Consider the following 23,997-nt stretch of genomic DNA (forward strand, 5'->3'; position numbering starts at 1 on the left):
GGGTGAGACCCACGCAGACACAGGGAGAATGTGCAAACTCCACACAGACAGTGACCCGGAGCCGGGATTGAAACCGGGTCCTCAGTGCCGTGAGGCAGCAGTGCTAACCACTGTGCCGCCATGTCGCCCATCTCCAGCTTGCTACCCACATCTGATCCCAGCCATAAACACCCTTCCTGCCCAGGGCCTAGTCCTATTTCATGCTCATTCATGCCAGGCACAGCCTGACCCCTGTCTCCATCTCCTTTGTTGCTTTTGGCCTCAACCAAGGTGCTCACCAAGTTCCATCTCGCTGTTTTTGCCAGGACCTCGAACACCCCCCCACTGGCAATCTTCAATAACAAGGAAATTAATTGGTCAGGATCCCTTCCCTGACTTGCTACTCCTTCTGCAAACATTGTCCATCCCTAAATTTGCACTCACATATTAGCAGTGCTTTAATTACAATGTTTTTACTGCAGCTAGTCAACTCCAGTGCCTCGCTGACCAAAGGCAACACCCCTCTCCTCACCCATAAAGTGCATTTGTTGTATTTTTGTTTGTAGTTCCAAGTAAGTTATCTCCAGTAAGGAGTGGGGATGTATTCAATTATTCTTATGAGCATAGTTGGATTCTGAACATTGTATTGATTATTTCATATATTTATGCTACATTAGTTATATCATAATCATCACACACACAATGGTGAGCAGTGAACAAATGTCACTGTTTTATTGTTTGTAATGTGCAGCATATAAGACAAAGCGTGCATTCCCGAGAACATTTGTTTTCTCTCAGAAGGTTCGGAGTCTCTGGCTCACTCTTCCTCAAAAGGCAGAGGAAGCAGAGTCTTTGAACTTTTTAAGGCTGAACTGGACAGATTTGTGATTAATAAGGGGATGAAAGGTTATCGAGGTGGGGGGGGGGGGGGGATGGAGTCGAGGTTACAATCAGATCAACCTTGAACTTATTTAATGGCGGAGCAGGCTCAAGAGGCCGAGTGGCCTAGTCCGACTTATCTTGAGAATAAATCCAAGCTGTTAGGAAATCCTTCTGTAATCAGACTGCTTAACACTCTTAAATCGGCCACCAAATATCAGGAATCAGTCAGCAGGCCTGCAAGAGTTAATAGTACAAAGCATGGCAGAGGTGATGTGAAACATAGTGCAAAATTGGAATAAAGTGAAAGTGCCAGGGGCCGGAATCAGAGAATGAGTTTAGGAACAGGAGTAGGCCATTCAGCCCCTCCAGGCTGCTCGGACATTCAAGGGCTGATCTGGGGCCTAACACCATATACGGGGTGGCATACAGGGACAACCCAGGTGGAGGGTGTAGCTGTGGCCATGAGTCAGACATTGTCTAATGATAGGGGCTGGTTTAGCACACTGGGCTAAATCGCTGGCTTTTAAAGCAGACCAAGGCAGGCCAGCAGCACGGTTCGATTCCCGTACCAGCCTCCCCGAACAGGCGCCGGAATGTGGCGACTAGGGGCTTTTCACAGTAACTTCATTTGAAGCCTACTTGTGACAGTAAGCGATTTTCATTTCATTTTCATCTGGAGCGCACAGCCCATTGCAGAGCGGGTTGCCATCATTCAACATGGCACTGATCACACCCGCTTACACAAGCAATTGTGTGAGACCATCCCATTGTGCCGCAGGTGTAAGGTGCTGTGAAAGTGGTGGTGTGGGAGCTAGGGTTGTCGGATGGTGTGGGAGGTGGGGGGTGGTGCGTTTGGGCGGACTGGTGGTGCACGTGCCTTGCTCAGCGATGCCCTCCACCTAGTTGGTGAAACGTGCGGTGATCAACGCCTCGCGTGCTCACTTGCCAAGCCGGTGATGTCGTGTAACCTCCCGGCCATATCCAGCCCCCATGTCACGTCTGTGCCCCCCCCCCCCATCCTCCTCATGTACAGATGCGTCACCCTCATCGGGCTCCCCCTGTGCCTCCTCTGCTTGGCTATGTTGTGTTGGACGCAGCAGACAACAACGATGCGGCCGACCCTCTCTGAATGGTACTGGAGGGCCCCTCCAGAGCCGTCCAGGCACCTGAAGTGCATCTTCAAGAGGCCAAAGCACCTCTCGACAACACCCCTGGTTGCTTCATGGGCCTCATTGTAGCGGGTCTCCGCGTTGGTCTGTGGCCTCCATATAGGTGTCATCAGCCACGACCGCAACGCGTAACCCCTGTCGCCCAGCAACCAGCCCCTCAGCCGGGAGGGGGTGGCCCTCAAACATGGCGGGGATGAAGGATTGCGCCAGCACAAAGGCATCATGCACACTGCCGGGGTACTGGGGGCTCACGTGCATGATCTTCATGCGGTTGCCGCAGACCACCTGAATGTTCATGGAGGAGGTTCCCTTTCTGTTCATGAACACGTCCCTGTTCTCCGATGGTGGACGCATGGCGACGTGCACCCTGTCAATCACCCCCTGGACCATCGGTATCCTGGCCACAGAGGTGAATCCCGCTGCCCCGTGTGCGCGGTCCTCTGCAAACTGGATGTACCGGTCGGCGATGGCATACAGGGCGTCGGTGACTGCTCGGATGCACCGGTGCACCGATGCCTGGACAGGTCCTCGCTCGGCGCCTGGAATGACCCCATCGCGTAGAAGTTGAGGGCAACCGTCACCTTGACAGCCACCGGAATATCATGTCCTCCCCCAGTTCCACATGGTGCCAGGTGTGCCATGAGGTGGCATATATGTGCGACGGTCTCCCTACTCATCCGCAGTCTCCTCCTGCATGCCCTGTCCGGCAGGTCCTCGAAGGACAAGCGGTGACGGTACATTCGAGACCTCATGGGGTGCCTCCGCGCCGTGGCACCACCATCTTCTCCTCCTCCTCCCCCTGCGCCCCACCAAGATCGGTATCCTCCTCCTGTGCATCCCCAACGATGTGGTGGTCATCGTCCCCCTCCGCCTCCTCCTGCACCCGTCGGGCGGGCGGGCCTGCAGCCTGAGCGGGTGGCACGGGGCCCTCTGCAGCCAGTCCCTCTGCTGCAGCCGCCACTGCCGCAGCTGCTCCGAGTCGCCTGCGTCGACGCTGCCGAAGGGCCACCTGCAGGGCATCGGCTCCTGCCACGGCGGCAAACATTGCTGGCTGGTGCCCAAACAGCACAATCTGTAGGAGGGAGGAGAGGGAGATACAACATGTTTAACGTGGGGCATTGACAGCCAGGTGCCATGGGATACGTGTGCCCCGGTTGGCTGGTGTTGCTACAGACACGCAGGCACCCTGACCCCTGCCCACAGTATCCGTCCACCGCCCAGTTTTGCCCGTCCCTCCTCATTGCGCCACCATGGGCTGGCTTTGCCCTCACGGGGAAGGCATGTGTGTCGCCTTGACCCTTCCCAGATATGGTCTCCGTCAGCTGCGTGTTGCGGCACCTGGTTGGGGGGGGGGGCTGGGCGTGTGGCCGCGCAGGATGGCGGAGGATCCCCCTCTTCCCCCCTCCTTCTCCCCCCTCCTCCTCCCCTCCTCCTCCCCTCCTCCTCCCCTCCTCCTGCTCCACCCTCGTCTGCCCCCACCTCCTTCCCCCTCCTTCTCCCCTCCTCTTCCTCCCCCCTACCTCCTTCCCCTTCCTTCTCCCCCCCTCCTCCCGCGCCCCCACCCCCCACCGCAAGCATGGTGGTACCCTTCCCCAAAGCCCTCCCCCCCACCCCCCCCCCCCCCCCCGCCAGCACCGGCCATGGACGCCAGTGAGAGGACAGCCGTGTCCTGGGACATGGGTCACACGTGCACATGAAGCCCCGCCCCTTGCAGAACCTTACCCATGGCTGAAACCGTTGCCCATTGCCTCCACTGCGGACGCCACCTGTTCGGTGTTGGCCTGGGTGGTAGCCATAACCGGCACCACTCCCTGCTCCTGGACGCGGATGGACTCCTCCAACTGCGTCTGCAGATGCTGGAAGGCGGCCGTCATCCCATTGTCCACTCTCTCGGTTTCCAAACGCATCGGGTCTGTGGGTGGGTCTGGTAAGTCCAGGAACCCGGGAACCGTCTGGGTGGCAGCTGGGTGCTGGTGCTGGGCTGCCCTCTGACCATCCAGCCCCTCGGCTGCTCCTACCTCCACCTGCTGTACCGGTTCGGCTGTGTGCTGCGCACCAGTCAGTGTCCCAGAAGTCTCATCATTAATGTGCCCAACCGATGTGCGGGTATCTGCGATGGTGGAGGGTGTGGGTGACAGCAGTGACGCTAGGACCATGTCCTCATTGGACCCCAGGTCTTGGGTCTCCTGTGTCGAGCCTTGGACCGATGGATGTTGTCCCCGGCCCATGTGAGGTGCGTGTCCGATCTGTCCATCATCTGTTTGGCCGTCCTCTGTGCGTCACTGTCCAGAGTCCCCGTCCTCTGTCTGTCACTGTCCTGGCTCTCCGTCGTATCTTCGTTCGTTTCATGGCCGTCAGTGTCCTGACTGTCCGTCCTGTGTTCATCAGTGTCGTTTGTGTCGGTCCTCGGTGCGTCCGTCTCCTGCGGCCCAGCTTCGGAAGAGGGCCCTCCTGTCCGTCTTCTTTCCCCTCCCTGGCTTGCGTCCCTGTGGGCGGATTGACGTGGACCTGGACGGCGGTGGCTTTTCTGAGACATTCCGGGACGATCGGCGGCTGGCCCTGGAATACACAATAAAGCATATACCGTTAGACACGCAGAGTCGGGTGTGAGGGGGTGGAGGGGGCAGTGTGAGGGGGTGGAGGGGGCAGTGTGAGGGGGTGGAGTGTGATGGGGGGGGGGTATGGGGTGGAGGGGGCAGTGTGAGGGGGGGAGTGGGGAGGTGAGGGGCTGAGGAAGCGTAGCCAAGCAGGGGAATCTCTATTGGGACTGCGCCTCCGATCTGGCATGGCACTACCACCCGGGTGGCGGCTCCCCCAGCGAGATCCAGAGCCCTCTGCTCATGGACGGTGAGGGGGTGCAGAACAGGTGATCCCCCTCCGGTTCTTGCACACTCACGATGGTTGTGGGCTGTCTTATCCTGCCCGGGGGGGGGGGGGACCATCAGAGTTAGGCGGTCAGCAGCAAGAGGCGCAGATGTTGGCAACATTATGACTGGGGGGGGGGCACTGGGTACCATGCCATGGCAGCTCTCAAGGGCAGTGTGGTGCCCGTGTGGGTCATGTGGTACATGGTGCCCCCCCCCCTCCTGCGTGGGCAGGTGGTGGTGGGGAGTTGGGATGTGGCCTGGGGTAACTCTCGGGGTACTTACCCTGGCTGCCCTCGTGAGGTTGTGGAGCTTCTTGCGGCACTGCTCTCCCGAGCGTGGGGTGTGCTCCACAGCGGTAACGGCGATGCCCGCATCACGCCTAACTGTGCTGGCCGGGTGCCGGTGGCTACGTCTTGGGCACAGGATTGCCCTCCGCTCTTCCGCTGCGTCCAGCAGTGTCTCCAGGTCATTGTCCTGGAACCTGGGAGCGGCACGGCGGGGCACAGCCATCTCTCAGTGTCGGGGCCTCTGCACGGATCCAGCACATACAATGACGTGGCGCCGCGTCATCCGGGCGTCGCGCAATGACAGCAGCGCTCTGGTGCCACGCCCTCTGCGTTTCTCGCGGCCCCCGCTGCTGGCCCCTTTTCGGGGCCTGAATCGATGTTGCCAGCGGCCCGTTAGCGCCGTCGTGAAACGCGATGGCGTTCACGATGGCGCGGACACTCTGACTCCCCATCGGAGAATCCCGCCCAGGAGATCGCTTCCCGGCCTTTTGGCTAAGATCAAGCCCAAGATGCGGGGCGATGTCTTTTTCTGTCAGCTTGGATCTTGCATGTCTCTCCTGTGGAGACCATGGGCTGGATTCTTCCCCCCCCCCCCCCGCCCCGGCCTGCGGCAAGGTGGCCACGGGCGAGACGCGGGCCATGCAAAGGTCCATGGACCGGGGGCTGGAATCTGCGCTCTGAGAATTCCGCCTTCAATTTGAACTGTTTTTCATGGCGCAAGCAATGAGAATGGGTCAAGGGTTTGCCCAGTCCACCCTGGCTCTGTAACTTTAAGGATGGGCTAAAAATTAAAAAAACAAAAAAAAAGGAGTTGACACAGGTGGAGGGGCGACGAGGGAGGAGTTTGGATCTTCTGGACCGAGTCCCAAAAACAGAAGGGAGTATCTCAAACGTGCATTCCCTGCGAGATGTTGTAATCGCGAGCAAAAACGAGTTAGCCCGTTTGTGAAACAAGTTTTAAGCTTTCCCCCGGGGTTCTTTCTTGCGGGTTGAAAGACAGACTCTGCTCATTTCCAGCATTTTCTGCTTTCATATCTGCGCCCTCATCATGTGGGCTCAGCCAGAACGACGCTCGCCGTCAACCATCAGCGACAACCGCACTGAATTAAAACTATTACAAAATAAAAACTCTACCTGGGGAAGGGGGCTAGAATCGGGCTCTGACTGCGAATAAATAAAGGGCAGACGTTGTCCTGGGGTGGGGGGCACAGAGAGGGGCTGACTTGTTTTGGAACATCAATTAGAAATGAAATAAATATCTTTATGCGAGGAAGGGGAAAGGCTACATCAGAAATGTAGCCAGAAATGTCGCCAGGAAACCTTGGGACCCAAATGTAGCCAATGGGTGGCAGAGGGTGGCGAGGCCCCCACGTGGGTCGGGTCGGGCCAGCGGCCTCGCCATTGGTCGGCGGGGCGCTGGTAATTGACGAGTTGCGGTGAAAACATTCGATTTCACTCCAAGAAACCGCGTGTCCCGATCTCAGCCAGCCTATAAAGTCTATTTCAAAAAAAAAATCCGGTCCTGCCTTAGTTTCGGCAACCAGCACACCCCCTGCAGAAAAAAATATTCATTTACCTTTTCTCTCTCGCTGCCCCCCCCCCCCCCCCCCCCCACCCACCCCACTTCTTCCCTCCTCTTTATTTTTTTTTGTTTGCGTGTGATTTATTAATCTGCCTATTCTTACACATCAGCCAGGACGCCCGGAGGAGAGACAGAGCGAGAGAGAGGAGAGGGGGGGGGGGGGTGCAAGAGAAAAAAAAGTATCCGACATTACTGACAGATTTATGAGCCAATTGCGCATCATTGCCTGAAGGCTACATGATTTGATCCCGGCAGAGAAGAAGTGCTTGTTTGAATTAGCCCATTTGAACAAAGGGATCCGGGGATGTACAACATTGTATTACACTGTGTTTGATCGCGGCTGGGTTGGTTCTCCCCCCCCCCTCCTCCTCCCCCCAAAAAAAATCTACATTATTCGGGTTGGCTGTTAATCTTGAGGATCGCGGCAAGGCTGGAGGATTTCCTTCGTTAGCAACACGGCGGAAAAATGTTCCCCCACAACCGTTCCTCGGTAAGTGATCTCTGCTCTTGTTCGCAGTGCGTGAGAGGAGCCGCTTGCCTAACACTGCCACCCTCTTGTTATATTGTGGCCTATTTCTCTCCCTCCACATGCAGTTTCAGTGTTATTGACACAAGGGTGGTGCTGCTGGCTTGGGGGGGGGGGGGGGGATCTCACGGTGATTAGTTTGGGGAGGGGTGTGAGTTTCACATTGTGAACCTCCATTGCAAATGTGCATCCACCCCCCCCCCCCCCCCCCCCGGGCTGGCTGCTTTCTGATTAATGTGGAGGCTCCGTGTTGTTGTTCTGCCTTTAGCTGGGAACTCGACACACACACAAAAACTCTTAGTAACAACTGGAGAAAATGGAGATGGGTTGTCACTGGGGGGGGGGGGGGGGGGGGTGGGGGGAGGGGGGGAGGGGGGTTAGGCTAGGGAATCAGTGGATTGCGACTCCCAAGTGAATTGGCTTTTAATTTGTTTACACCGTACGGTCAATCAATCTTGAGACTTTAAAAAAAATGCAAAGCTCCATCCCGCCCACAGTTTTATAAACGCTCTTTAAGCGGAGGGACATGTGCCCTACACGTGTGTGGGGCAAGGAAGGCTTTCTCTAATTGCAGCCAGTTGTTTACGTTGCTATCTGCGGGGGTGAGGGTGCTAGAGGTCAGATAATTCTGGGTGCCTGTCACGGTGCTGTCTGTACAGTCACCCCCCTCCCTCCTCCTCTCCGCAATTTCCCTTGTTGAGGATATATGGGAGGGCTGACTGTCACACTTTTGCCTTGTGGTTACTGCAAGTGGGTTGATTCTCTCTCTCTCTCTCTTGTCCCTCCCTCCTCCCGATCTGTGCAGGATGATACCACCACTCCTTCAACGCTTCTGTGGGTTCCACTGCGTTACAGCAATGGCGAGGGTTGCTATAAACACTTAAAATGAAAATCCCCCATTGATTTTTTTTCTCTCTCCTCTCTGGGGGAGTAAAGTAGTTGCACTTTGAACACGGGTAACTTGAGCTTTTTGTGCACTCCCCTCTTCCCCCTGACATGCCATTTTGTAGTTACACCCCCCCCCCCCCCCTTCTAATTGGAAGGGTGAGACTTCAAATATTTCTGGATTGAGCCCACATTTAAAATGGCCTTCCTTGTCAGTAAACTCGTACAGGACAGGAGCCTATTCAGCCAAATCCTGTCTGCTCCAGCTCTTTAAAAAAAATATAGAGCTACCCAATTAATCTAACTCTACTCGTCCTCATTTTTGAGACTGCGTCTAATGCCCCTTTGTAAAGTTGCTACTGGATCTGTTTCCATCACCCTTTCAGATACATATGCATGTCTCATAAAATCACAGTGCAGCAGGAGGCCATTCGGCCCATCCAGTCTGCACCGATCCTTTACCCTACCTTTAAAAAAAAAAAAAAAAAATTTAGAGTACCCAGTTCAGTTTTTCCAATTAAGGAGCAATTTAACATGAAGGTTTCTTTTGTTTTTCTGCCTCTGTAGATAGTTCAGGCAGTGCCCTATTTGCCCCCCCTCCACCAATGACTCTCTCCCTCCTCACCACCCTCCTTTCCCCTCTCTCCCCCCCCCCCCTTGTTGGTACAGAGGTGAGGGTATCTGGTCTCTCCAGCGCAACGTTTCGTGCTTGTACCATTTGTTTTTTGTAGAAATGTAGAGTATCCACCCCCTCCCCATACATTGGTACTGAGGGGAGGGTATTCTGTTTCTCCAACACAAAATTAGTGTTTGTACCGTTTGGCCTTGTATATATTTTTTACTGTTTTAATCAAAAGGTATGGCCATTCCACCTACCCTGCACATCTTTGGGTTGTGGGGGTGAAACCCACGCAAACACGGGTAGAATGTGCAAACTCCACATGGACAGTGTCCCAGAGCCGGGATTGAACCTGGGACCTCGGCGCGTGAGGCAGCAATGCTAAACACTGTGCCACCGTGCTTTCCCCCTACCCTACCCTACCTAGGGTCAGGCCCCACTCTGTACCGATTTTTGTAATATTTTAAACTGTATATTTTGGCCTTATGTGATGTACATATGAAACCTTTTTGGGCAGCAGCTATAATCCTGAGTGTGAATTGGGATGACAAAATGATTAATGTTCCACGGGAGGACCCCAGGTTGATTTGTTTATATCGTGAGGGAAGCACTTAAGAACATAGGAATTGGTAGATTGGGAAAAAGGCCAATCTAGTTCATCTTCTGTCTTTCTGGTAGTTGCATAATTCAATGATAATTGGCTTGTTGGCTAATCATTGGTAATCAATCTCTGCCAATTAGTCAGCTGCCCCAGACGGGAGGCCAATTAATTGCCAGTGGTGGAAAGTATGAAATGTAGAGCTGGAGTGGTGAGATTTTACCCTTGGAGTGCTCTGTAGGTTTTTCCTCATTTGATGGGAGGAAAGTTGGGGAAGTACGTGGATGCTGCCAAATGGTTCAAGTAAAGGGTTGTGGAAATACATAATTTTCTTCCCTAACAGACTGTGGGTGCTGGTCCAATGACTTGAGGATAAAAGATGCACGGCAGTTTTTATTAATGGAGCATATTAACATAGTCAAATTTCTTGCCTCTACATAGGAGTGATACCAAATAAGATTTGACACTGAACCACAGAGATATTAGGACAGGTGCCAAAGGCTTGTCCAAACAGTTAGCTTTGACGGAACATCGTTGAAGGAGGCGAGAGGTGGAGGAATTTGGGGAGGGAATTTCAAAGCTCAGGCAAGGTATGGCACACCACTGGCGGAGGGGTTGACAATGGGGGATACACAAGAGGATGCAATTGGAGGATGGAGGATTTCAGCGAGGGCTGGAGGAAGTTGTAGAAATAAGGAGGGGGCAACGCTATGCAGGGATTTGAAAACAAAATTGAGTACTTTTTTGTTTTATAAATTTAGAGTACCCAATTCATTTTTTCCAATTAAGGGGCAATTTAGTCTGGCCAATCCACCTACCCTGCACATCTTTGTGATGTGAGGGTGAAACCCACGCAAACACGGGGAGAATGTGCAAATTCCACACGGATAGTGACCCAGAGCCGGGATCGATCCTGGGACCTCGGTGCTGTGAGGCCGCAGTGCTGCCCCAAAAATGAGTATTTTAAAACCAGGATGACTAATTGGCGTTGAGGTACAGATTTGCCATATTCACCCCGGGGGTTGTCTGTATCGATGTTTACAGCATGGAAACGGGCCCTTCGGCCCAGCTTGTCCATGCCGCCCAGTTTCTATCACAAAGCTAGTCCCACTTGCCCGCCTTTGGCATAGAGTAATATGTGTCTATGTTTTCTTCTATATTAGTCTTATTAGAGCCTTGTGGAGTTGTGTCTGGCAACCAATGCTGAAAGTTTAATGGGCACATACCCTTTTTTATTTGCCAAGCAGTAACCTAAACTGTGTTACATAGAAGGAGACCATTTGGCCCATCGAGTCTGCACCGACCCACTTAAGCCCTCACCTCCACCCTATCCCCGTAACCCAATAACCCATCCTAACCTTTTTTGGTCACTAAGGGCAATTTATTATGGCCAATCCACCTAACCTGCACGTCTTTGGACTGTGGGAGGAAACCGGAGCACCCGGAGGAAACCCATGCAGGCACGGGGAGAACGTGCAGACTCCGCACCGACAGTGACCCAGCGGGGAATCGAACCTGGGAGCCTGGCGCTGTGAAGCCACTGTGCTATCCACTTGTGCTACCGTGCTGCCCGTGTTCTTGGGTTCCTCAGCCTTTTCCCATGCCTGCACCAAAGGTGAGACGGTCACTGCACAGGCACCGAGCTTGACTAAAAGTAAGGCTTCAGTGGGTACTGTGTCAGTGCTACTGAGTGTCCGTCCCAAACACAGCTGCTTGGAGCTGTTCTGCAATGAAGCTGGGTCGTTTTTCCATGATGTTTTGTGCCATTACCGGTGTGCATGTGCTGTGCTGATGGATGAACTGTTCAGACCCAACATCTTGCATCCTATGTGCGTACACCAAAAGCAAAAATGCCTGTGTGACTAGTTACCTACTCAAGAATTGTTGTTATATGAACAGACCAACTGGATGGAGTAAATATATTTGGATAAAATTTGTGAATTTGCTGTTTAAGGAAAAATTAAGTTGGGGTATATTTCTGTTTCAATAACGTGATCTTGAACGATTTTCTTGTGAAAGTTTGAGATGAATGCTATGATTCATGCACTGCTGGAATGGATAGAAGACTGTGTTTCTTTCTCTTGAAAGAGTTCCTCACGTCACACTGTTATTCCCCCTCCCCCCTAAGCAGCTGAGCTTGCAAACCTGTATCAGCCCTCTAACCTGCTGGCCATCGCTGTCTAATTTGGCCCCCTGTTTTTCCCCTTCCCCGATTTTTCTAATCCCTGGCAGTCACCATTTTGAGAGCTCTAAGCATATGGCTTCATCCGAGGTGACCTCATTTGAGCTAAACGGGAACGAATCTCTTCACTCCCCCCTCCTGCCTGCCTGTCTTTACGTGTTTGACTTTCTAATTCCTACAGAGTTTCAATAACGCTCCCCTGTCTATTTTCTCATTCTTCCCAAATAGCTTTTCAAAGCCACCATCTCCTCACCTAATGTTTCCCCCTGTATGGTTTTAAAAAGTAGAACACTTTTTTAACTTTTTCCTTTGATCTCCATATATTTATCTTACTCCCATTTCCCGCCTTCTGAGACATTGACCTCCACGGGGCAGCGACAACCCTGCCTCATATAAATTGCCTTTCATCATGTGGAAGCCAACAGAGCAGGCATTAACCGACTATGTACAGCTGTTGAGGACATCACAGCTGAGTCTGTCCTGTCTACACCTGCACTTTTCAGCAGGAGTCGCTGGATAGTAATCAGAAGTGGGAAGCCAAGCTGCTTTTTAATCTATCCCCCTCTCTTTTCTCTCCTCCCCGCTCCCCTCTCCCCTACACCCTCCCCTCCCTAGCCCTGGGGCAAAATGCCAATTGCTGATATCAGCTAGAGAAGCATAAACCTTGGGATTAAACTTGGGACCTGCTGCTGCACATTGTTTATCAGTACACCACGGGGTGCACTTGTACCTAACACCGTTGGGGGAGTAGTTCCCTCGCTTTCTCTCCCCCACCTCCCTCTCACCATGCGTTCTGATAGAAATATTGGATTATAGCAATGATGGAATAGGCTGGCTACTTGACATTGCACCGAGCTTGCACCACAACTGACTCGTTATTGAATTAGCAGATGAAGTGCTTGACACAAAAGTGATAATTCTCATTTGCATGCAGTTAACCAGCGACTGTAACTCTTAATGACTGCTGATTAGATTTCTTTTTTCAGAAACCAATACAGTAAAACCTACTGATACGGAGCTCAATGGGTCAGACTTACACTCACTTAGCAGCAGGCTTACATTTAGTGATAAGGGATGAGCAAATCTCCCTCGGTACCTTTGGCAGAATCTGATCTTGTAAACCTGTCAGGTATGCCAATATATAATAGTCTTATGGTGCATGCTTTATATATATCTTTTAATAAAACCTCAGACTTGCCCTGAGATAGCCTAAAACAATTTCTAATAAAAATGGCATCAGATTGTTTTTAATATTGTAGAATAACATCTGCTTGGCTCAGTGGCAGAACTCTTGTCACTTAGTCAGGAAAGGTCATGGACAGAAACCCCACTCCAGGAAATGTGTATCGTCCAGGCTGACATTTCAGTGCAGTAGAAGGTGCAACATTGTTTGGAGGGTCTGCCCTTCCGATGATCTATTTAAACTGGAGTCATGTTTGGCTGTACAGGTGGATCATGTAAAAGATCTTGCAGCACTATTTCCACGAACTGGGAGTTTTCCCGGCCTCCTGACCAGCCCTGCCACCCCCAATCATCAGTTCCACCATTGCTGCCAAAGACAGGTTGGCCAAACATTTGCTGCCCCATTTTGTCCCCACAACCCTGGTTTGTAGCCAAGCTGCTGTTTATGGAAAGGCCTTGGGCCTACCTTGCTACCGCCTCCTGATCAGGGATTTGTTCGACTTCTGCAGGATGCAGTACTCCAAACAGTGGGAGTGCCGTTTATCTTTGTGCGATACGTTTGTCAAGCTCCCCAGACCCTTGAGGAGCCACCTTCTTCAAACTTAGATCCACATTTTTCTTTTTAAAAACATTTAGAGTACGCAATTAATTTTATCCAATGAAGGGGCAATTTAGCGTGGTGAATCCACCTACCCTGCACCTCTTTGGGTTGTGGGGGCGGAACCACCACAAAAACGGGAGAATGTGCAAACTCCACACGGACAATGACCCAGGGCCAGGATCGAACCTGGGACCTTCGTACTGCGAGGCAGCAATGCTAACCACTGGGCCACCATGTTGCCCAGATCCATGTTCCCATTAATCTGGATAGATATCTCCAGTTGCTGAATGTGTACTAAACAGAACTTGGTGCTTAGACTTGGCAGTATTCCCGCAAGTGTTTCCGATGATTGACAAAATAACTTGGGAGGAGTTGGAGGGGAGGTTGAAGAAAAGATGGCGTTGGTGGAATCTTTTTGAACAGGGTTGGTCAGTGCTGCTGCCTGCGCCTCCCTAGTAGTTGCTGGAGTAGCAAAGGCCTGGGGGTAATTTGACTGCTGGGTTCGGGGAAAGGGGGTGTGTATCTTTGAGCGCAGCTTTCTAATCATTCAATTCGGAGATGGAAAAAAGGCGGAAAAGATTCCTTTTAACACTGGAGCGATATTTCAGATCTACATCTCTTCACATCACAATGCTTTGATCAAGCAGCTTAGTCCTCATTGGAAAAAGCAGGCTTGTGCCATGGGTGCCTGAACTTGGAATGGATATGCCTGTTCACATAGCGTGTTGACTGTGCAGTCACGCCTGACTTGCCACCATAGCTTAAATGAATTTCCCGAACTCATTTCATCACTGCTAAATCTCGGTTATGTTTAAAGTCAGTTTTATGGTGTGATTTTTTTTTTTATACATAGCCACAGCTGTGTAGGTGGCACAATATTAAAATAACCCAAGCTGTACCTGTCTTCAGGCTGTAGATATTTCCTGGCATTCCTCCCCTCATTCCAGTTCATCAACGATTGGAAAAGCTGGTGAATGCACCACATGCATCTTCTAATACAAGACTTCTATATAACACAACTGACAAGTATAGTTATTATTGGGTGAAAAGATAGTGTGTGTTTTCTCTGCTTCTAGATAATCGGAGTGAAAATGGATGGAACTTTTTGACATGTTGTGGTATGAGTTTAAAAGCTAGCTACTGATGGGATTTAAAGCAATGACTCTAATGACGGGAAGCAATTGTCTTGCCATACTGCTTTACTGAGTGCAGCTTTTCTACTTAGTTTAATGGCTTCTCAATAGGTAGGGATGGGAACTTCCCTCGAATGCAATCTATGAAGCGAGTGGATGGAGATTGCTTTATTTCTGTAACTGAGTCTTCCTCAATTAGCTTTACCCTGATTTCAAGCTGCAGTCCACTGGTGCTTTGCCCAAGTGACGTCTGTCACATGCGAGTGGAGACCGTAGTGAGTGTTGATGGGCGATGTGATTGCAGGGAGCATCACAGTCATGCCCACCCTGACCAGATTTTGGGGGGGGGGGGGGGGGAAAGAGAGTCTGTGTGTCTTGTCAGAGTGGGTAACCTTGTGGCAGTGTTTACAAATGACTGGCCATGGGAGCTGTTTCTCTGCTGCTCCAATAAGATTTCTTTAGGCTCCAGTTTGTTAAGTTCCAGGGATGTACTTCTGAGGCTATATAAAGCCCTGGTCAGACCCCATTTGGAGTATTGTGAGCAGTTTTGGGCCCCGTATCTAAGGAAGGATGTGTTGGCCTTGGAAAGGGTCCAGAGAAGGTTCACAAGAATGATCCCTGGAATGAAGAACTTGTCGTACGAGAAACGGCTGAGGACTTTGGGTCTGTACTCGTTGGAGTTTAGAAGGATGAGGGCGGATCTTATTTAAACTTACAGGATACTGCGAGGCCTGGGTAGAGTAGACGTGGAGAGAATGTTTCCACTTGTAGGAAAAACTAGAAGCAGAGGACACCATCTCAGGCTAAAGGGACGGTCCTTTAAAACAGAGATGAGGAGGAATTTCTTCAGCCAGAGGGGGGTGAATCTGTGGAACTCTTTGCCGCAGAAGGCTGTGGGGGCCAAATCACTGAGTGTCTTTAAGACAGAGATAGATAGGGTCTTGATCAATAAGGGGATCGGGGTTAGGGGGAGAAGGCAGGAGAATGGGGATGAGAAACATATCAGCTACGATTGAATGGTGGAGCAGACTCGATGGGCCGAGTGGCCTAATTCTGCTCCTATATCTTATAGTCTTAAGTTGGGGTCCACCATCTGCATTGCTACAAATGGTTGCTGCTCTGTGAGTTAGCTTTGAACTGACCTTGCTGTAACCACCTTAAATATTATGCTTGACTCCATTCTTGCCAGATGTGATGAAAGAGATACTGTGTTAGTTTACCTACTAAACCAAATGTGAGGAACGGGTAAATGCAGAGGGGGAGGGGGGGGGGGGGGATTGCCATCTGTCACCATCATTCCTTCATTTAGGAATAGCTCGAAATCTTGATTTTTATTCTCTTTCACCCCCCCCCCCCCCGCCTCCCACTGTTGCCACTGAATGAGAATTCAGCAGGTTTATTAAATGTTCCTGTGCTGTTGCGATTCTTTCCCAGTCACTGTGATCCCCCGTGGAGGGTGATACATTGCATGAATATACCCCAAACTATTTCTATCCATCTCTCTCTCTGTCTCTCTCTCGCTCTCTCCAGGTTCCACCATCTGCTACCCCAGCAGCAGCATCCCAAACGTTAAAGTTCACATTCCCAGAAACGTTGGATCGGATTAAAGAAGAATTCCAGTTCCTGCAGGCGCAGTACCACAGGTATGGCTGGATAAGAATGGACATGAGCTAATATTTGCCCTGTATCTGGTGGCCAGCCACAAGTGCCTATCTGTCTGTTTTGCACTAGGGGGCACTGTCTTCACATGCTGTGGCTTCCTTCCAGTGGTTCGGAAACAATTTTAATTGCAAGATCAAACCCGCGCTTAATTGAGGCGAAACTTGATGATGTAGCTGGCGCCCCCTCCTCCTTCCCCACATCTCATGAGGTAGCTTTTGAGAGCAAAGTCAGTTTATCATTGTTGCACCAGAGTACAGCCCACCGATTCTGGCTTTCTAGGATTTTTACTTGTATTTTCTTTTATTTTAAAAAAAAAGGTCAGGAGTTGTCCTTTTTCTATTTTGGATCATATTAATCCGTGGCATTTAAGGGATCATGTGTCAGTCTGGTTTTTTTTTTAAAGCTCTTGAGGAGGAAGGAAATGTAGGTTTGACATTGTTCAAATGATATCCTGTGACTCAGTGCTCCTGTGATTTTTAAAATTCTTGGACGGTAGTTATTATGCACAGTGGAACTCTGTGCAGGTCACAAGGGCTTTCTCTGTCAGCGGTGAAGGGGCCATTGCCCCTGTTTCCATATTTTCTGGCAGTGAGGGGGAGGAGGGGTGGGTGGGGAGGGGTGCGAGGGGGGGATAAGGAATGTATTATGGCTCTCTGAAGGTTTATGAGTTGGGTAATGATTCTCTTTTACCAACAGTTAATGATGCTCGCTGATCTCACTTAATGACTGTCTGTGGGAAAATGATCCCAAGCTACGCTTTGTCAAAATACAGACAGATTTAACTCATGGGTGCAGTTGACTGAGTGTGGCTTCTGCACGGGCTTGGGTGTAATTGCACATCTTTTGACGCATCTTCCCATAATTTGGACTCGACTGATTGTGTCCGTCAGGCTCTCGACACGTCCCTACCGCCCGCTTAAGCTACTTCTGCAGCTGCATGCTATCACTATGTACATAATAAACCAGTGACGTCAACAGATCAGAGAATCATTAGCATATAATTAGTGCAGCTCTAGGAAGGCGTATTATAATTTAATGGCTTGATGTGTATTAATTTGCCATGCTGTAAACATTTTGTACATCACACTCAATTAAAGCTCTTCCATTTAGCGTCAACTGGAAGGCTAGTATGTCAACAATTTAAAATATTAGACTAGAGGTCTGGGATTTGAAACAGCCCATGTAATGATAGAGGACACAGCAGCAACTGGTCCAGAACGGCTGCTGTTTCCACTTTCTTTTCTGACTCCCCCTCTCTCTGTGCACTTGTCAGTAAATAAAAGCAGAACATGCTAAAAATGCACAGCAGATCAGTCAGTATCTGTAAATGGAAGCGCCACTTAATACTGGAAGGCGGCACGGCGGTGCAGTGGTTAGCACAGCTGCCTCATGGCACCGAGGTCCCGGCTTTGATCCGGCTCTGGATCACTGTCCGTGTGGAGTTTGCACATTCTCCCCGTGTCTGCGTGGGTTTCACCCCCACAATCCAAAGATGTGCAGGGTAGGTGGATTGGCCACGTCAAATTGCCCCTTAATTGGAGAAAAAAAAAATTGGGTACACAACATCGAGGGCTGAAGGGCCTGTACTGCGCTGTAATGTTCTGTGTTTAAAATTTATATTTAGAAAAAACATTCTGAAGCTCTTTAGGGAAACTTAATGGGGTGGGCAACATCGTTATGTTGTATATTTATATAATCTTTATTAGTGTCGCAAGTAGGCTTACATTAACACTGCAATGATGTTACTGTGAAAATCCCCTCGTCGCCACATTCCGGCGCTTGTTCGGATACACTGAAGGAGAATTCAGAATGTCCAATTCACCTAACAGCGTGTCTTTTGGGCCTTGTGGGAGGAAACCGGAGCACCCGGAGGAAACCCACGCAGACACGGGGACAACGTGCAGACTCCGCACGGACAGTGACCCAAGCCGGGAATCGAACCCGGGTCCCTGGTGCTGTGAAGCAACAGTGCTAACCACTGTGCTAACGTGCCGCCCTTGTATTGTTGGATTGATCAAAATTGGGATGTGAGGGGTGGGAAGAGAAAAGAAAAAGTAAAGCTACTGATGAAAGTTGTCACTCTTATGAGGCCATTCGAATGATCGTTTTGCTATGTCCGAAACTTCTTGTGTATATTGCAATGAAAGCAAAATACCGCGGATGTTGGAAATCTGAAATAAAATGCTGGATAAACCCAGCAGGTCAGGCAGCGTCTGTGGAGAGAGGGACAAAGTTTGACGTTTTGTGTCTAAATGGTCCTTCTACAGATTGTAGAAGGGTCATTTAGACTAACTCTATTTTGCTCTTCACTGTTGCAGCCTGTCCTGCTGTGTTTACCTGGCAGTTTTTGTGTATGTTGTAAAGTAGCTTCACAGATTTGCAGTTGCATTTCTAATGACTCCGGGGTTTTCAAATTTAAAAAGCAGGAATTTCTGGACATATTCAGCAGGTCTGGCAGCATCTAGTTGGTCTAGAGGTAAGATTCTCGCTTCAGGGTTTGTGCTACATGAAAATGTGAGAGGTCCCGGGTTCAAATCCGGGCGAGCCCTTTGATAAAAGGGCAGCACGGTAGCATTGTGGATAGCACAATTGCTTCACAGCTCCAGGGTCCCAGGTTCGATTCCGGCTTGGGTCACTGTCTGTGCGGAGTCTACACATCCTACCCGTGTGTGCGTGGGTTTCCTCCGGGGGCTCCGGTTTCCTCCCACAGTCCAAAGATGTGCAGGTTAGGTGGATTGGCCATGATAATTTGCCCTTAGTGTCCAAAATTGCTGTTAGTGTTGGGTGGGGTTACTGGGTTATGGGGATAGGGTGGAGGTATTGACCTTGGGTAGGGTGCAGGATCGATGGGCCGAATGGCCTCCTTCTGCACTGTAAATTCTATGAAATCTGTGGAGAGAGAAACACACAGTTAGAAAGTTTTGAGTCGGTCTGGAGTTATGCAGAATGTTTTTATAAAGAAAATGAATTGAACCGCTCTGCAAATAGTTTGATTCTATTTTCCTGCCTTGAATAATTAAATCAAAAGCCCTGTGTTCTTGATATTGAAAGGTTCATTATATTGCAGGTGAGCTTTTGAGAAAAAACAATTCCATTTGTGCTGCTGACCATGACGTTTGACCTCGCGGCTAGTTAAGACTGGAGGCCAGATGGCAAAGACATTTGATTTGCCAATGGGGGCAGTTGTTTGGCAAAGGAAGAACTGTGAATTAAAACAACATGATGTAGGTATTTTCACAGATATTGCCAGCATCTGCTCCAACAAGGAGCAGGGCATGGCTCCTGATGGAAGGGTCTACTTAACGCGAACCGACAGAGGACCCACTGATTGGAAACGAGCAAAACGCAAACTTTGAAAGTCTTTTAGTGTGAGTGTGACCCATTGAAAATGCAATGGATACTGCCCTGGGAGAGGTGCGGTAGCTGTCAGAGATTCTTGATGGCCCAAATGGCCTCCTGCCTTAATTTATTCTTTTTAAAAATCAATTTAAAGTACCCAATTCATTTTATTCCAATTAAGGGGCAATTTAACATGGCCAATTCACCTACCCTACATATTTTTTGGGTTGTGGGGGTGAGACCCACACAGGCATGGGGAGAATGTGCAATTTCCACGCGGACAGTGATCCGGGGCCGGGATTCAAACCTGGGTCCTCAGCGCCGTGAGCCAGTTTATTCTCTCTTTTTTAAAATTTAGAGTACCCAATTATTTTTTCCAATTAAGCGGCAATTTAGTGTGGCCAATCCACCTACACTGCACATCTTTGGGTTGTGGGGGTGAAACCCACGCAGACATGGGGAGAATGTGCAAACTCCACACGGACCCGGGACCTGAACCCGGGTCCTCAGCGCCGCAGTCCCAGTGCTAACCACTGTGCCACATGCCGCCCTGAGCCAGTTTATTCTAATAGAATATGAATCCCTTTGGTCCAAAATGATGGTCTAACCATCCCTTATCAAACATACTATGTTGGACTTTCAGCCTAGAGGTGGGTAGCGGGTGGGGAGGGGTCTGCCTCCCCCAATAAGAGCATGGCGGAAGCCACAGGGTGTTTTAAAATGCCCACCTTGGTGCTCTGGTATTTCTTCCCAGATATAATAAAACAGCTCTTTTGCCCTCGCACTTCCTCGCCTCTCCCATATGCCCTCTCCATGCCAAGCTATGCCCCACTACTCGCTCCCCATGGCCCTCCTACTCTGTGCCAACCTACGGCACTTCCATGCTGATTCTCCAAGTACACACACTGCACAGAACTAACTAATCCTATAGCAGTAATGTCATGTGTGATGATGCCTTTTTTTCAAAATTAATTTATTTGTACCTGCTGTAAAAATACAAACTCCTTTCACTGTAGCCCAACAAGTGTCAATTATCCAGACCTTTAAAGTATCTTTATCGGAAACAACAAGGGCTTGACACCTTTTTGTAAATAAACAATAGAGAAATATATCCAAGGGTAAAAGCTGTCAAGCAGTGTTTTCCATTGGGTGCAGCTGTGTCAACAGACTGTTGGATATCTGGGAGCTGAGCTGACTTATAGGGCTGTGGTAGATGCAGTTTTCAAAGTTATGAATTAATCACAGTCATTTATGAAAAAGTTTCATAAAACATTTTATAGGGTTCATTTAATTCTTTTTAAAAAATTATTTAAAGTCCACAATTCCTTTTTTGGGGGGGGAAATTTAACGGTGCCAATCCACCTACCTCTCCCATCTTTGGGTTGTGGGGGTAAGACCCACGCAGACACAGGGAGAATGTGCAAAGTGACCCAGGGCCAGGATCGAACCCGGGTCCACTGTGCCGTGAGCACGGTAGCATTGTGGATAGCACAATTGCTTCACAGCTCCAGGGTCCCAGGTTCGATTCCGGCTTGGGTCACTGTCTGTGCGGAGTCTGCACATCCTCCCCGTGTCTGCGTGGGTTTCCTCCGGGTGCTCCGGTTTCCTCCCACAGTCCAAAGATGTGCAGGTTAGGTGGATTGGCCATGATAAATTGCCCATAGTGTCCAAAATTGCCGTTCGTGTTGGGTGGGGTTACTGGGTTATGGGGATAGGGTGGAGGTGTTGAACTTGGGTAGGGTGCTCTTTCCAAGAGTCGGTGCAGACTCGAAGGGCCGAATGGCCTCCTTCTGCGCTGTAAATTCTATGATTTACAGTGAGATGCGGCGTTGATTCTGTACAGAATGTGTATGGGGTGAATAGGCATGGAAGTGCCATAGGTTGGCATTGACTTTGGGGTGGTGGGTTGAGATGCATAGCATGCCATGTAAGGGTAGGCAGGGCCAAGAATGATGGTGCATAGGTTGCATGGGGATATGAGGAGCCAATGAGTGGCTAGACGGGCATAGTTGGACATGGGTAAGGCCTTCTGAACTTGCCTTTCAAAAGGTTCCCTCCTCCAGACTATGGTTCACAACATCTTGAAAAGCTGGCCTGAAATTGCGGTGGGCTAGGAAATGCTTTTCCCCGCAATAGAGCTGGCCAGGTCAGGAGTGTAGGGTGTGATCCGTACTCTTATCCTGCCTTGAGGAAAATTCCGGGAATGGGGCCTTGAATTGGGTCCTGGATGCCATTTTTAAAAGCCTGTGTAGTCTTTCTAACTCGGTGAAAATCCAATCCATTGCTGTTCATTTTTATTCCACTTGATCTCCTAAGGACATGCATCCATGACAACTTCCAAACCTCAGCTAGTGCTGCCTTTGAACTAGTTGGGGCATTTTAGTAAGTTTTTGCCAGGCTGCATTCAGAGTGTGGAGCCCCACTATCTGGGAGTGTGGTTTGTAGAATAAGCACTAACTTTGTAACCCTCGTCTCCAACCCACTCCAGTCTGGAGGTACTGTTTGGGAGTAAATCATGCGAAGCCTTCAAAATTTACTATGATGCTCCAATGATCCATCCCCTTGTCTTTTAAAAAAAATTTAGAGTATTTAATTAGTTTTTTCCAATTAAGGGACAATTTAACATGGCCAATCCACCTACTCTACACGTCTTTTTGGATTGTGGGGGTGATGGGGAGAATGTGCAAACTCCACACGGACAGGGGGCCAGGATTGGACCCGGGTCCTCGGCGCCGTGAGGCAGTAGTGCTAACCACTGGGCCACCGTGCAGCCCATCCATCTCCTTTTCAACTCTTTCAACAAATGCCTCCATTTGTTGCTTCTCCATAGCAGTAGTCTTGTGGTCACCAACTCTTGAGGAGAAAGGGACGGGATTCAGTATAAGGATAATGAATTGATTGTTGCTGTGTTTGATCATCTCAGTTGGGGTGGGGGGAGGTAACGTGGATGTTGCAGGTGCTAAATATACTTGGGCAAAAGAGGGAGAGGCCAGCTTCCATTACTTCATCCTTCTCCTTTAACATCGGCAGGGAAGTGGACATCTGGCAAGCGTGGGTTGAGTTTGACAACATGTGAGGAAAACTTTGTGAGAGTTGGTGCTGTCAACTGTAAGCCACACAAGGGTGAGGGGGAGCGAGAAATAGGCAACGTGCTGCTTGATCTTCCTTTAATTTTGGTGGTGGGGGGGGGTCTTCATGTGACTTGAGGGATTCCTCCCGAGCCTGTCCTTCTCCCTATCATTTGATTTAGAATGCTGTTTCCATTCCACCTCACAACCTCCTCCCCACCTCTCCATTTATCCACCGCCCCCCCCCCACCTCCCCATTTCTCCCTTCCCCTTAACCAAAGCAGAATAGCTTTGTACATCATAAGCTGGAAGTGCTGAATGTGCCTGGTAGAATATTGGATTGATTGATGGTTGACTCCAGTGGGCAATAGAACAGCCTATATCCAGCAAAAGAATAGGTGAGACCACATCGGGAGTATTGTGTCCAGTTTTGGTCTCCTTATTTGAGGAAGGATGTGGGGGCATTGGAGGCAGTTCAGAGGAGGGTCACCAGGTTGGTTCTGAGGATGAAAGGGTCGACATATGAGGAGAGACTAAACAGTTCGGGCCTATACCTCCTGGAGTTTGGAAGGATGAGGGGAGATCTGATTGAGGTATGTAAAAGACTAAAAAGGGATTGATAAAGTAAACGTAGACCAAATGTTCCCCTTGTGGGGAAATCTAGAACAAGAGGTCACAGATATATAGGTTGAGAGACGGTAGATTTAAAACTGAGATGAGGAGGAACACTACTTGCAAAGGGTGGTGAATTTGTGGAACTCGCTGCCCCATAGAGTGGGGGAGTCCGAATCATCAAATGGTTTGAAGAGGGAGATAGATATATTTCTGATTTTTTAATGAAAACAATGGGTTAAAGCGATTATGGGGAATGGGTAGCGAGGTGACTTTGAGACCAGGAAGAGATCAGCCATGATCTGATTGGCTGTAAGGTGAATTGCAGGTCACTTTCTGGCAAATCTGCATATTCGAGTGAGACAGCTAGTCTCACTCTAATATGCGTTCCTGGGATCTAACCGCCTCACCTTGGAGATCTTGGGTGTGTGCTGTTCAGTACTGGTCTCCACAAACTGGGACCAGGGGATTGGAGGCTGCTAGTTGCATGCCCTCTGGGCAGGGTGTACCCTGCCATTGCCAAGGTACCATGCTGCCATTTTTTGTGGTGATCGGGCTGGGAGAGGGGAGTCGGGGGTCGAGTTGGGGGCTTGAAAGATCTGGACACCATTTTATCACTCGCTGCACTGAGGAATTCCAGTGAGTGGAGCTCCTAATGGTAGCGTGATGATTAGCACTGTTGCTTCACAACCCATAACCCTGTTCCCATTCATGTTGATCGCGCCCTTTGTTTCTGTTGTCTAGATGTTGCGCACACTGTTACTGCCTTTACTGCAAACAACAAGTTCCTATGCCGGAATCAGACTGGATGCTACATTAAGCAG

General features: G+C 49.9%; 1 protein-coding gene across 2 annotated transcripts in view; it reads left to right on the forward strand.

The window, feature by feature from the left end:
* Positions 1 to 6,645: 6,645 nt before the first annotated feature.
* LOC140394922 (transducin-like enhancer protein 4) overlaps positions 6,646 to 23,997 on the forward strand; it is a 171,242-nt gene continuing 153,890 nt past the window's right edge. Inside the window, exons 1-2 of one of the 2 annotated variants that reach the window (XM_072482112.1) lie at positions 6,646 to 7,256; positions 16,023 to 16,135. In XM_072482112.1, the coding sequence (XP_072338213.1) occupies positions 7,233 to 7,256; positions 16,023 to 16,135 (137 nt within the window). In that variant the 5' untranslated portion in view covers positions 6,646 to 7,232. The remainder of the gene's footprint in view (positions 7,257 to 16,022; positions 16,136 to 23,997) is intronic. The other variant, XM_072482113.1, reaches the window with a different exon arrangement.

This window comes from Scyliorhinus torazame, chromosome 18, assembly GCF_047496885.1.
Source record: "Scyliorhinus torazame isolate Kashiwa2021f chromosome 18, sScyTor2.1, whole genome shotgun sequence".
Lineage (NCBI taxonomy): Eukaryota > Metazoa > Chordata > Chondrichthyes > Carcharhiniformes > Scyliorhinidae > Scyliorhinus > Scyliorhinus torazame.